Here is a 14,212-nt window from a genome sequence, read left to right as displayed (position 1 = left end):
ATGACGCTGTCCTTTTAACCCTTCACTATGGGACAACAGTTCAGGCTAAGATGATAATTTCTGTGTCTGATAGTGATCAGGATCATAGGTAATTTGCACAACAATTTTTATAAGTAGTAACTTTTGATGAAATTTTCTCTTTGTCTTTAAAATATACTAGGAAATGGGAAGAAAGGTTTTTGCATATATTTATTATTTACCAATAATTATTCACTTTAAAGGCTTTTCATAAATGGTGCCAAAGGATATAGGGTCACAAATATTAGCCTTTGTACTTATTGTCATGTTTCCTATAGTTGTTTTGTGACAAATTTTGCTTCCCTCTTTAGAAGCTGGTAAGAGACTTACAGGAACATCACCATGGTAAGAATGTGTGCATTTTACAATTAATCTGTAAAAAGTATAATGTTCAGAACCTGACATTCTCTTTGCCTCTGTGTACTCCGATTTCAGCTTCTTTATTTCTTCTATAATCACAAGCTGAACAATTATCTCCCACACAGCATGAGTTATGGACAAACATCCTTAGGAAGGGAGATGATTCAGTGGATAAAGTGCTTGCCATGAGTCTGTGAGAATGGAAGTTTGGATTCTCAGAATCCACATGAGGTCTTGAGGATCTCATGTGCATCTGAATCCTGGGGCACTTATGGTGAGGCAGGAGGTGGTGAGAGAGAATCCCCTGAAGTTTACTGGCTAGTTTGCCTGGGTTTCTTATTCATGAAGAAGGGATTGAGCCACAAAACCAAGGTTGGAAGAATGTTGCATGCTGTTATTCTAAAGGCTCCCTGACAAGCCCTCCTTTCTTGTTCCTAGGTGTGTGAATGTGGATAATGTCAGCTCTACCTCCTCTGTGAAGGTAAAATTCTTCTTTGTGAATTTAATTTTCTTATGAATTTTGTTACAATTCAGCAATAGTGTAACTATCCCAGTTTTATATGGAAAGATTGCTCAAGGGAGTCCACATTGTAGATGTGGAGATTTCTACAAACTGCAAGTGAGCAGTAAGTCCTTGTGGGTAGTGGTGGTCAATAAGAGAATGGACTCAAAAGACATAGTGAGTGGAAGACTGAGCGCAGTCCTCGTACAATAGAAGATGTCTGATGTTTGACAAGTATTGTTTGCAGAAATGAGTACACATTTGACTGATTTTAAAATGTGACTATTACTAGACCATAATATTTCTTTTTTAAAAATTCTTTATTAGATATATTTCTTTACTTTTCCAATGTTTTTCCCCTTCCCGGTTTCCTGTCCATGAGCCCCCATCCCTTCCCCCTCACCCTCTCCCATATCGGTTTTCCTGGGCTGGAGAGATGGCTCAGTGGTTAAGAGCACTGACTGAAAAAACCAAAAAAAAAAAAAAAAACCAAAAAAAAAAGGAGCACTGATTGCTCTTCCAGAGGTCTTGATGAATCCAATTCACAGCAACCACATGTTGACTGACGACCATCTATAATGAGATATGATGATCTCTCCTGGTGTGTCTGATGATAGCTACTGTATACTTATATATAATAAGTACTTCTTAGTAAGTCCAGACATTTCTATAATCCATGAATCTCCTAAGTGACTTTACCCTCAGGAAAATGCATGCAATTTTTATCTACCTTTGGACACTGCTATTTTAGGATCCTGTATGAGAGCATCTCCTTGGTTTCTCTATTTCATGTGTATTTACACTAAGGAGAAATTGTGGCTATGTAGCAGTTTGTAATATGTTCATCAAGTTTGTCTTATGAGAATAGAGCATTTTCTATTTGATTCTATGAGGGTATGTTGAAAGCTCTTCATCTAGAAAAACAACAAGTGTTTTTCCCAATTATCCAGCATTTTTAGATGCAGGGAGTCAATTACTGTATATTTCCATTTAAGTTCTTCTTTATGGATTTTAAAATAATATAAACTTATATTCTTTGTGCCACATTCAAACAGTTAAAATATTGTAGTGCTTTACTTAGATATTTCCATATCCAGTCTGAGGCTGCTTTATCACTGTGAGCTGCTCCAGGTTAAGAAACCTGTTTCTATATAACCTATAGCCCTATAGTGAGGGGCTGTGTGAATGAAGAGTGGCAATTTAATGATTTTTGAATGTGACTCAGTGGACAATTGTGTTTCTATAAAGCAGTTTCACCGGTTCTATGGTATGGACAGTGCTAGCAATTAAATTGCCATTTATTTGTAAATGAAAACTGTGCATTTTGTGATTCCCCACAATGGAAGAGGAAGACTGTTAGAAGGGGCCTCATTAATATTAATAATCATCTTAAACTAGAAGCAGAATAATTGACTGATAATGAATTAAGCTTAGTCTCAACAAGAACAAGGTCAAGTTTGTCAGTTAATGATTTTCTCTTAATCTAGGCTAGCATAAATATTTTAACTTCTTGATGGTATCCTATTAAGTTGTAAATAGGCATATAAGAAGATATTTTATATTTAATAATTTTGATTTTCATGTGTCAATATCCTGTAATTCCTAAAGAACATTGTTGATTTGAAAGCATGCATCCTAAAAGAATAGAGTTAATTTCAAGACCAAATAAAAAGTAAACTCTCTTCTCTGCATTGCAGGGAGAATCGGGAAGAAAATTCCATATAATACCTAAGAAGATCCAAAATATTTTTAGAAAATCTGGAGTTTATGTGTCTTCTCGGGTAGACCCAATTCTTGAAGTATGGGAAGAAAATACATCTGCAACAGTAATCCCCACTGATGTGAGAAGTAACCTATTTCCTTTTGTGAAGGGGAGTGATGGGTGTTTGTGCCTATGCCTTCCTAGTGCAAGTAGTGAACGAGTAGAGAAAGATCAGCCTTGAGCATTCCCTTCACACTCTCCATATCCTCACTCCTTGCCAGTCACTGCATTAGGCATTGCTTCTCAACCTTCCTAACGCTGTGACCTTTAATACAGTTCCTCATGCTGTGGTGATTCCCAACCATACAACTGTTATGTTGCTACTGCATCAGTGTCAGATTGATAATATCATCAACTGTAATGTCGTATTGGTATTTTCAGAAGGTCTTTGCCAACCTGTGTGAGACTGTTCTATGCCCTCCTCCAATAGGGTATGACAGACAGGTTGAGAATCACTGTCATAAAATGTAATAATAGTAAATTAGACTATGGAAACAGAAGAAAAAACAGAAAATGAGCATGTTTTTAACTCACTGAGGAGAAGTCATAAAAATACAGAAACCAAATAGTACATGCTCCTGGAAATAGGTACAGTCAACATGAAAGCGACCACCATAGTTGTGCTTCATTTACTTTGGATTGACTGACTTTATGTGTGTGAATGTTTTGCGTGTATTCTGTCTGTATACCATGTGCGTGTGCTTCCCACAAAAATCAGAAGAGGTCATTTCATCCTTTGTTCTTGTTGTTCCAGAATTTTGTCAACCAATATTATGTGTTTTACAAAGCAAAGCCAGGTGTCCTGGAGGAGCAATGAATGTTTTAAACTCCTCAGCCCCTTTTCCAGCACACAGATTTAATATGTTTGATAGGCAAAAAGATTAAAATTATCATAAGGGGAAATAAGAAGTCAGTCTTCTGATATTTCTTAACTTCCTGGACAGGACCTCAGCATTCTGGTTTTACCCATTGAAGTCCAAAGTACTTATAGGCGGGGTGCCCACAACAGGAGGCTGGGTATGTTGGTGTACACAGTTAATTCATGAACTCATAAATCAGGCAGGATGGTCTCTGTCAGTTCAAGGACATTCTGTACTTAATTTATTTGGGGAGTAGGAGAATGTAAGTTGAATTGTAGGTATCAAAAGATAACTTGTATGAATCAATCTTTCCCTTCCTCTGTTTCCAGTCTCAGGTATCAAATTCAAGTTGTCAGTCAGGCTGCCAAGTAGGTTTATCACATTGGTAGTATGATTTACACTTTGGTTAGCATTAACAGACAAACAGTAGATAAACTCTGCATGTGTGTGTGTGGGGGGGGTTATTTAACATTAACACAAATGCTAAGCAGTGCATGGGAGGATCAGACAAAGAGATGGGAGTTCATGTGATTGAACACTTGGCCACTGATGGGAGATTGTTTAACTTTCGGGGTCTGGCCTTGCTAGCAGAAGGTTTTCAGTGGTAGATTTTAATGGCTATGACTACTTGTGGTACCAGTACTGTGTTATCTGCTTCCCGGTCTACCAGCATGTGAGAACCAACAATGTACTGCCAAAAGTCAGGCCTCCCTGTTCCTTCCTTGAAATAAGTGACTGGTTTTCCCCATCAGATATTTTGTCACAGAAAGTACAGAAACAAATTCAAAAGTAACAGCCATCTTTCCTGTTTAAATCCCCTTTCAGAAGTTACAAAGCAAGCAGAAGGGTGTGTCTGCTGATCTTACACACACTACTTACTCCTTACTCCACTGCATACTGTCAACACGTAGCTAACTACCTTCCTCTAGACCTCTAATTTCATCATTAGGAAAGAGGAAGTTCAGATATAATTATTACACATAATGGAATCATTAGAAACTGTAATTTACAGAAACCAAACTCAAATGCTCTTCGTTTATGCCTAGATCAATTTGGTTTCCAATTAACTACTAGAGGTGATGAACCTGAGTAATTTTTATTCTAGGAAGAACTTAGCAAAGACATAGAACTCAGGTACTTTAATAAACAGAAATTCACTCGGCAATCACCTTCTATTGCAGTGAAAAGTCATTAGAATTTTCTAAACTAAAATTTCTAATGCAAACACATTTTATCCTAACTAGAATTTTATGATGCTATGGAATGTACAAATAATGGTGATGAATATAGTAACTAAATTTTATATGCCCATGATTAGAATACAATCCACAATATCATTACAGCAGTGGGATCTTACAGAGACAACTAAGACAAAGGTAGTTTCCATTCTTCCAAGGAATAAATGTCACTGAAGTAAAACTAAACATCATTTCTGATGTTAAATTTGAATAAAACCAAACGAACACAAGACTTCCCACAAGACTACATGGGAAATGCAGTGTAATGAGTATAAAATAAAAAAATGAAAGACCTTAGCTAGTTAATACCAGTTCTCTACCCCATGCTAGCGGAATACCAGGTATAAGTCATTATAAACAAGTACAGCCAGCAGGATTTACAATGACACAGGCACATTTCAAAGGTGATGCCTAGTTTGGCTGAAAGAAAAAGATCACATGAATGAGAAATTCACACTTACTACATTTCATTTTTATTCTAAACGGCTATACACCAATCTTTCTCCTTTTATTTTAAAAGCAGTAAATATATATACATATATACATATATACATATACTTGCATATATATGCATGTATACACATCTTCTCACGTACACATATGTAGTTACAAATACATACATGCGTATAAGTGCACACACATGTGTATATGCATATTTGCCAGCCAGATGGTTCAATGGGGTAGTGATAAGTAGTCTGGTAACACATTGCATATGAAAACATGACTATGTGTGTAACATACCCCATGGTTTGCTATATTCAAGTCTGTCTTTCTCAGGAAATCCAAGGAACTTAAATTCTCTCATGATCCATTTTAATAGTGTGAACACTAAGAGGAAATGCATGCTTCTTCAACATTATTCTTTGATCAACAGTGCTCCTTCACCTGTTCTGTTGAATCTTCTCTGTGATATATTGCTTGTTGATGCAGAGAATGTTTGACGTGTCAGTTTTGCAAGTAAGAAACGTAAATCATCCTCAAACCTGGCACTGAAAGTCAAAAGTAGACTGCCATGTTATGGGTTTCCCTGAGGTGTAAGGAAGAACAAACATGTGAAGATCTTATTTCTTATGCAGTATGAGTCAATGAGGCTTCCCATTTACAATGCAGCATCAAACCCATTCACAAGCCCAACTTCCTGAATTTATCTATTTAAATCAACGAGTGTTCCGGGCATCCTATCTAAGCTAGCTTTATGGAATTTGATAACACATTTTGTGACCAAATCCCCTGGGTAACACCACTTCACAGCTTTGAATGAATCCTTCAGACTCTGTTAAATACACTCTTATTGTAACTAGCTGATGCTTATGTTAGTCACTTTCTATAGTTGTAAAAAATATCATGGGAAAGAAAATGTTTAGAAGAAAGAGATGGTGTGAAGTGGGTCTCTTGGTTAGATTGGATACAGAAATCACCATCATGATTCAGGCAGACAAGCATGACGATGAAGCAGCAGCTGAGAGATCACATCTTGACCTACACAGGAAAGAGAGAACTTAGTGGAAATGACACCAGTCTATTGAAATCTTTTTTTTTTATTAACTTGAGTATTTCTTATTTACATTTCGAATGTTATTCCCTTTCCTGGTTTCTAGGCCAACATCCCCCTAATCCCTCCCCCTCCCCTTCTTTATGGGTGTTCCCCTCCCCATCCTCCCCCCATTGCTGCCCTCCTCCCAACAATCACGTTCACTGGGGGTTCAGTCTTAGCAGGACCCAGGGCTTCCCCTTCCACTGGTGATCTTACTAGAATATTTATTGCTACCTATGAGGTCAGAGTCCAGGGTCAGTCCATGTATAGTCTTTAGGTAGTGGCTTAGTCCCTGGAAGCTCTGGTTGCTTGGCATTGTTGTTCATAAGGGGTCTCGAGCTCCTTCGAGCTCTTCGAGTTCTTTCTCTGATTCCTTCAACGGGGGTCCCGTTCTCAGTTCAGTGGTTTGCTGCTGGCATTCGCCTCTGTATTTGCTGTATTCTGGCTGTGTCTCTCAGGAGAGATCTACATCCATATCCTGACGGCATGCACTTCATCGCTTTATCCATATTGTCTAATTGGGTGGCTGTATATGATTGGGCCACATGTGGGGCAGGCTCTGAATGGGTGTTCCTTCTGTGTCTGTTTTAATCTTTGCCTCTCTATTCCCTGCCAAGGGTATTCTTGTTCCCCTTTTAAAGAAGGAGTGCAGCATTCACATTTTGATCATCCGTCTTGAGTTTCATTTGTTCTATGCATCTAGGGTAATTCAAGCATTTGGGCTAATAGCCACTTATCAATGAGTGCATACCATGTGTGTTTTTCTGTGATTGGGTTGCCTCACTCAGGATGATATTTTCCAGTTGCAGCCATTTGCCTATGAATTTCATAAAGTCATTGTTTTTGATAGCTGAGTAATATTCCATTGTGTAGATGTACCATATTTTCTGTATCCATTCCTCTGTTGAAGGGCATCTGGGTTCTTTCCAGCTTCTGGCTATTATAAATAAGGCTGCTATGAACATAGTGGAGCACGTGTCTTTTTTATATGTCGGGGCAACTTTTGGGTATGTGCCCAAGAGAGGTATAGCTGGATCCTCAGGCAGTTCAATGTCCAATTTTCTGAGGAACCTCCAGACTGATTTCCAGAATGGTTGCACCAGTCTGCTTTCCCACCAACAATGGAGGAGTGTTCCTCTTTCTCCACATCCTCGCCAGCATTTGCTGTCACCTGAGTTTTTGATCTTAGCCATTCTCACTGGTGTGAGGTGAAATCTCAGGGTTGTTTTGATTTGCATTTCCATTATGACTAAAGATGTTGAACATTACTTTAGATGTTTCTCAGCCATTTCGCCTTCCTCAGCTGTGAATTCTTTGTTTAGCTCTGAACCCCATTTTTTAATAGGGTTATTTGTCTCGCTGCGGTCTAACTTCTTGAGTTCTTTGTATATTTTGGATATAAGGCCTCTATCTGTTGTAGGATTGGTAAAGATCTTTTCCCAATCTGTTGGTGGCCGTTTTGTCCTACCCACAGTGTCCTTTGCCTTACAGAAGCTTTGCAGTTTTATGAGATCCCATTTGTCGATTCTTGATCTTAGAGCATAAGCCATTGGTGTTTTGTTCAGGAAATTTTTTCCAGTGCCCATGTGTTCCAGATGCTTCCCTAGTTTTTCTTCTATTAGTTTGAGTGTATCTGGTTTGATGTGGAGGTCCTTGATCCACTTGGACTTAAGCTTTGTACAGGGTGATAAGCATGGATCGATCTGCATTCTTCTACATGTTGACCTCCAGTTGAACCAGCACCATTTGCTGAAAATGCTATCTTTTTTCCATTGGATGGTTTTGGCTCCTTTGTCAAAAATCAAGTGCCCATAGGTGTGTGGGTTCATTTCTGGGTCTTCAATTCTGTTTCATTGGTCTATCTGTCTGTCTCTGTTCCAATACCATGCAGTTTTTATCATTATTGCTCTGTAATAGTGCTTGAGTTCAGGGATAGTGATTCCTCCTGAAGTCCTTTTATTGTTGAGGATAGTTTTAGCTATCTTGGGCTTTTTGTTGATGAATTTGCAAATTGTTCTTTCTAACTCTTTGAAGAACTGGATTGGTATTTTGATGGGGATTGCATTGAATCTGTAGATTGCTTTCGGTAAGATGGCCATTTTTACTATATTAATCCTGCCAATCCATGAGCATGGAAGATCTTTCCATCTTCTGAGGTCTTCTTCAATTTCTTTCTTCAGAGTCTTGAAGTTCTTATTGTACAGATCTTTTACTTGCTTGGATAAAGTCACACCGAGGTACTTTATATTATTTGGATCTATTATGAAGGGTGTTATTTCCCTAATTTCTTTCTCAGCTTTTTCTCTTTTGTGTAGAGGAAGGCTACTGATTTATTTGAGTTAATTTTATACCCAACCACTTTGCTGAAGTTGTTTATCAGCTTTTGTAGTTCTCTGGTGGAACTTTTGGGATCACTTAAATGTACTATCATATCATCTGCAAATAGTGATATTTTGACTTCTTCTTTTCCCATCTGTATCCCCTTGACCTCCATTTGTTGTCTGATTGCTCTGGCTAGAACTTCAAGAACTATATTGAATAAGTAGGGAGAGAGTGGGCAGCCTTGTCTAGTCCCTGATTTTAGTGGGATTGCTTCAAGTTTCTCTCCATATTGTTTAATGTTAGCAACTGGTTTGCTCTATATGGCTTTTACTATGTTTAGGTATGGGCCTTGAATTCCTATTCTTTCCAGGACTTTTATCATGAAGTGGTGTTGAATTTTGTCAAATGCTTTCTCAGCATCTAATGAAATGATCATGTGGTTCTGTTCTTTCAGTTTGTTTATATAATGGATCACGTTGATGGTTTTCCGTATATTAAACTATCCCTGCATGCCTGGGATGAAGCCTACTTGATCATGGTGGATGATTGTTTTGATGTGCTCTTGGATTTGGTTTGCCAGATATTTATTGAGTATTCTTGTGTCGATATTCATAAGGGAAATTGTTCTGAGGTTCTCTTTCTTTGTTGGGTCTTTGTGTGGTTTAGGTATAAGAGTAATTGTGGCTTCATAGAAGGAATTCGGTATTGCTCCGTTTGTTTCATTTTTGTGGAATAGTTTGGAGAATATTGGTATGAGGTCTTCTATGAAGGTCTGATAGAATTCTGCACTGAATCCGTCTGGACCTGGGCCCTTTTTGGTTGGGAGACCTTTAATGACTGCTTCCATTTCCTTAGGAGTTATGGGGTTGTTTATCTGGTTTATATGTTCCTGATTTAACTTTGGTACCTGGTATCTGTCTAGGAAATTGTCCATTTCCTGCAGATTTTCAAGTTTTGTTGAATACAGGCTTTTATACTAAGATCTGATGTTTTTTTGAATTTCGTCTGAATCTGTAGTTATGTCTCCCTTTTCATTTCTGATTTTGTTAATTTGGACACACTCTCTGTGTCCTCTAGTTAGTCTGGCTAAGGGTTTATCTATCTTAATGATTGTCTCAAAGAACCATCTCTTGGTTCTGTTGATTCTTTCTATGGTCCATTTGTTTCTACTTGGCTGATTTCAGCTCTGAGTTTGATTATTTCCTGCATTCTACTCCTCCTGGGTGTGTTTGCTTCTTTTTGTTCTAGAGCGTTTAGGGGTGTTGTCAAGCTGCTGACATATGCTCTTTCCTGTTTCTTTCTGCAGGCACTCAGCGTTATGAGTTTCCTCATAGCACAACTTTCATTGTGTCCCATAAGTTTGGGTATGTTGTACCTTCGTTTTCATTAAATTCTAAGCAATCTTTAATTTCTTTCTTTATTTCTTCCTTGACCTGGTTATCATTGAATAGAGCATTGTTTTATTTCCACGTATATGTGGACATTCTTCCATTATTGTTATTGAAGACCAACTTTAGGCCATGGTGGTCTGATAAGATGCATGGGATTATTTCTATCTTTCTGTACCTGTTGAGGCCCGTTTTTTGACCAATTATATGGTCAATTTTGGAGAAAGTACCATGAGGAGCTGAGAAGAGGGTATATCCTTTTGCTTTAGGATAGAATGTTCTATAAATATCCGTTAAGTCCATTTGGCTCATGAATTCTCTTAATCTGTCTAGGTCTCTGTTTAATTTCTATTTCCATGATCTGTCCATTGATGAGAGTGGGGTGTTGAAATCTCCTACCATCATTGTGTGAGGTGCAATGTGCGTTTTGAGCTTTAGTAAGGTTTCTTTTATGTATGTAGGTGCCCTTGTATTTGGGGCATAGATATTTAGGATTGAGAGTTCATCTTGGTGGATTTTTCCTTTGATGAATATAAAGTGTCCTTCCTTATCTTTTTTGATGACTTTTGGTTGAAAATTGATTTTATTTGACATTAGAATGGCTACTCCAGCTTGCTTCTTCTGACCATTTGCTTGGAAAGTTGTTTTCCAGCCTTTCACTCTGAGGTAGTGTCTGTCTTTGTCTCTGAGGTGTGTTTCCTGTAGGCAGCAGAATGCAGGGTCCTCGTTGCGTATCCAGTTTGTTAATCTATGTCTTTTCATTGGGGAGTTGAGGCCATTGATGTTGAGAGATATTAAGGAATAGTGATTATTGCTTCCTGTTATATTCATATTTGGATATGAGGTTATGTTTGTGCGCTTTTCTTCTCTTTGTTTTGTTGCCAAGACGATTAGTTTCTTGCTTCGTCTAGGGTATCTCTTGCCTCCTTATGTTGGGCTTTACCATTTATTATCCTTTGTAGTGCTGGATTTGTAGAAAGATATTGTGTAAATTTGGTTTTGTCCTGGAATATCTTGGTTTCTTCATCTATGTTAATTGAGAGTTTTGCAGGATGCAGTAACCTGGGCTGGCATTTGTGTTCTCTTAGGTTCTGTATGACATCTGTCCAGGATCTTCTGGATTTTATAGTTTCTGGCGAAAAGTCTGTATGATTCTGATAGGTCTGCCTTTATGTTACTTGATCTTTTTCCCTTACTGCTTTTAATATTCTTTCTTTATTTTGTGCGTTTGGTGTTTTGACTATTATGTGACGGGAGCTGTTTCTTTTCTGGTCCAATCTATTTGGAGTTCTGTAGGCTTCTTGTATGCTTATGGGTATCTCTTTCTTTAGGTTAGGGAAGATTTCTTCTATGATTTTGTTGAAGATATTTACTGGTCCTTTGAGCTGGGAGTCTTCACTCTCTTCTATACCTATTATCCTTAGGTTTGATCTTCTCATTGAGTCCTGGATTTCCTGTATGTTTTGGACCAGTAGCTTTTTCCGCTTTACATTATCTTTGACTGTTGAGTTGATGATTTCTATGGAATCTTCTGCTCCTGAGATTCTCTCTTCCATATCTTGTATTCTGTTGGTGAAGCTCGTATCTACAGCTCCTTGTCTCTTCTTTAGGTTTTGTATTTCCAGGGTTGTTTCCATGTGTTCTTTCTTGATTGCTTCTATTTCCATTTTCAATTCCTTCAACTGTTTGATTGTGTTTTCCTGGAATTCTTTCAGGGATTTTTGTGACTCCTCTCTATGGGCTTCTACTTGTTTATTTATGTTTTCCTGGAATTCTTTCAGGGATTTTTGCGATTCCTCTCTGTCGGCTTCTACTTGTTCTCTAAGGGAGTTATTCATGTCTTTCTGGAAGTTCTCCAGCATCATGATCAAATATGATTTTGAAACTAGATCTTGCTTTTCTTGTGTGTTTGGATATTTTGTGTTTGCTTTGGTGGGAGAATTGGGCTCCGATGATGCCATGTAGTCTTGGTTTCTGTTGCTTGGGTTCCTGTGCTTGCCTCTCGCCATCAGATTATCTCTAGTGTTACTTTGTTCTGCTATTTCTGACAGTGGCTAGACTGTCCTATATGCCTGTTTTTCAGGAGTGCTGTAGACCTGTTTTCCTGTTTTCTTTCAGCCAGTTATGGGAACAGAGTGTTCTGCTTTGGGGCGTGTAGTTTTTTCCTATCTACAGGTCTTCAGCTGTTCCTGTGGGCCTGTGCCCTGAATTCACCAGGCAGGTCACTTGGAGCAGAAAAGTTGGTCTTACCTGTGATCCGGAGGCTCAAGGTTGCTCATGGGGTGTTGCTTATGAGCTCTCCGAGGCGGCAGCCACCAGGAAATTCTGAGCCGCCCTTTCCGGGAGCTTCTGTGCATCAGGGTTCCAGATGGCCTTTGGTGTTTTCCTCTGGAGTCAGTAATGTGTGCAGAGTGCAGTCTCTTCTGGTTTCCCAGGCATGTCTGCCTCTCTGAAGGTTTAGCTCTCCCTCCCACAGGATTTGGGTGTAGAGAACTGTTTATATGGTCAGTCCCTTCAGGTTCTGGCGGTGTCTCAGATGCCAAAAGAAAGCACTGTTGTTCTACTCTGTTTCCAGCTCTGTCTCTCTATTGAAATCTTAAACCTCATCCTGGCAACAGTTTTACTACAAAACAGCCCCACCACCTACTCCTATTGAAAATAATTCAGCGCTCTGCACAGCAAGCATAATGTGAGCCTATGGGGCTGTTGACATTCAAGCCACCACAGAGGTGCTGGATGAGGTCTTAATATACATCCTGTAAGTGTAGCAATAGTCATGATGTTACAGAATAGTTGACGATACTGTGCCCTCCTCCCAGATTGCGTTGTTTACTTATAAACAAATTTCTAGTAATTGCTGTGGTTCAGCCTTTGCACAGACCTTTAATCTCTCAAACTGGAATGTAGACATTTCCTTAGTACCCACCCTTAATGCTAAGTAATCAATGTAACCTTAGTTTATAGAATGAAGCACCTCGTTTAAACGTGATGCTTAATTGCATGAAAGAGAAGGTGATTATCCAGAGAAAGATTTGGTATAAAGAATATTCCCATCTCTCTCACGAAGGAATAAGAAAAGTGGCTACTTGAGGGGTAGTGCAGCAGAAAGTACAAAAAGACGGGGGGAGAGAGAGAGAGAGAGAGAGAGAGGAAGGAGGGAGGAGGAAGGGAGGGGCGGAGGGAGGGAGGTGGCCTTTTTACTTGGAGAGTTTTAGAGAGAAACAGTGCAGAATGAACCATAGAATATGAAGGAAAGAGAATATTACAAAATCACTATTTAGAGGAAGAGTAGAGCAAAACATCAGAGGCCAAGAGTCACATTTTGTCCTTTCTATTTATATATTTCCATCTTACAAGGAAAAATGACTTCAGGTAGCAAAGAGCAGAAGAAATCTAAGTATAAACCTAAAGAGATCCACAGTAAAGACTTTGAAAAACTCTGGGCCAATTACTCAAGCAGACAGGAAGCAGACTTCACTGAATGTCACTGAATGTCGTGCTAACTTTCGACAGAATACACAAATAGTTTGGGGACTATGAATCCAGGTTCTGACATTATCAGAAGGGTGATAGAATGAATAAAATCAGTAAATTTTCAATCAAAAGTATCACTGCTAATTTTCGTTTTAGGATGAAAAATATGAAACAGATAATTTCTATGCGGTGTCTTCTGAGCATAGAAATTCTATTCCTAAGGCTACTGCTGATCGTGAAGCTTCCACCTCTACTGCTGACAGCCTGGATGCTGCCGAGCCTGACCCAACAAATTCTACAAATGCTACTGACTGTCTGGCTGCTCTTGAGCGTGAGCTGACTAATTCCAACAACACTGCTGACTGTCTGGCTGACCTTGAGCCTGATCCGACTATTTCTACCAATGCCGCTGACTTTCAGGCTGCTGTTGCACCAGAGCCAACTATGTCCACCCACCCTGCTGACTGTCTGCCTGATGTGGAACCAGAGCCAACTATGTCCACCCACCCTGCTGACACTCTGGCTGCTCTTGAGCCTGAGCTGACTACTTTCAACAACACTGCTGACTGTCTGGCTGACCTTGAGCCTGAGCCAAACATGTCCACCCACCCTGCTGATAGTCTGCCTGATGTGGAACCAGAGCCAACTATGTCCACCCACCCTGCTGACACTCTGGCTGCTCTTGAGCCTGAACTGACTAATTCCAACAACACTGCTGACTGTCTGGCTGACCTTGAGCCTGATCCGACGATTT

The 14,212-nt window shown here is 39.2% G+C and overlaps 1 protein-coding gene across 1 annotated transcript in view; it reads left to right on the top strand.

Annotated features, from left to right (window-relative positions):
- The window catches only part of LOC148000488 (uncharacterized), a 46,590-nt gene that overhangs the window by 23,433 nt on the left and 8,945 nt on the right, over nucleotides 1–14,212 (top strand). The window contains exons 7-10 of the mRNA XM_087589398.1: nucleotides 330–363; nucleotides 817–859; nucleotides 2,578–2,706; nucleotides 13,615–13,776. Coding sequence (XP_087445524.1) covers nucleotides 330–363; nucleotides 817–859; nucleotides 2,578–2,706; nucleotides 13,615–13,776 — 368 coding nt within the window. The remainder of the gene's footprint in view (nucleotides 1–329; nucleotides 364–816; nucleotides 860–2,577; nucleotides 2,707–13,614; nucleotides 13,777–14,212) is intronic.

This window comes from Rattus norvegicus, chromosome 16 (genome assembly GCF_021556685.1).
Source record: "Rattus norvegicus strain SHRSP/BbbUtx chromosome 16, alternate assembly SHRSP_T2T, whole genome shotgun sequence".
Lineage (NCBI taxonomy): Eukaryota > Metazoa > Chordata > Mammalia > Rodentia > Muridae > Rattus > Rattus norvegicus.
Note: the sequence above shows the minus strand (reverse complement) of the source record. Positions and strands in the feature narration are given on the sequence as shown.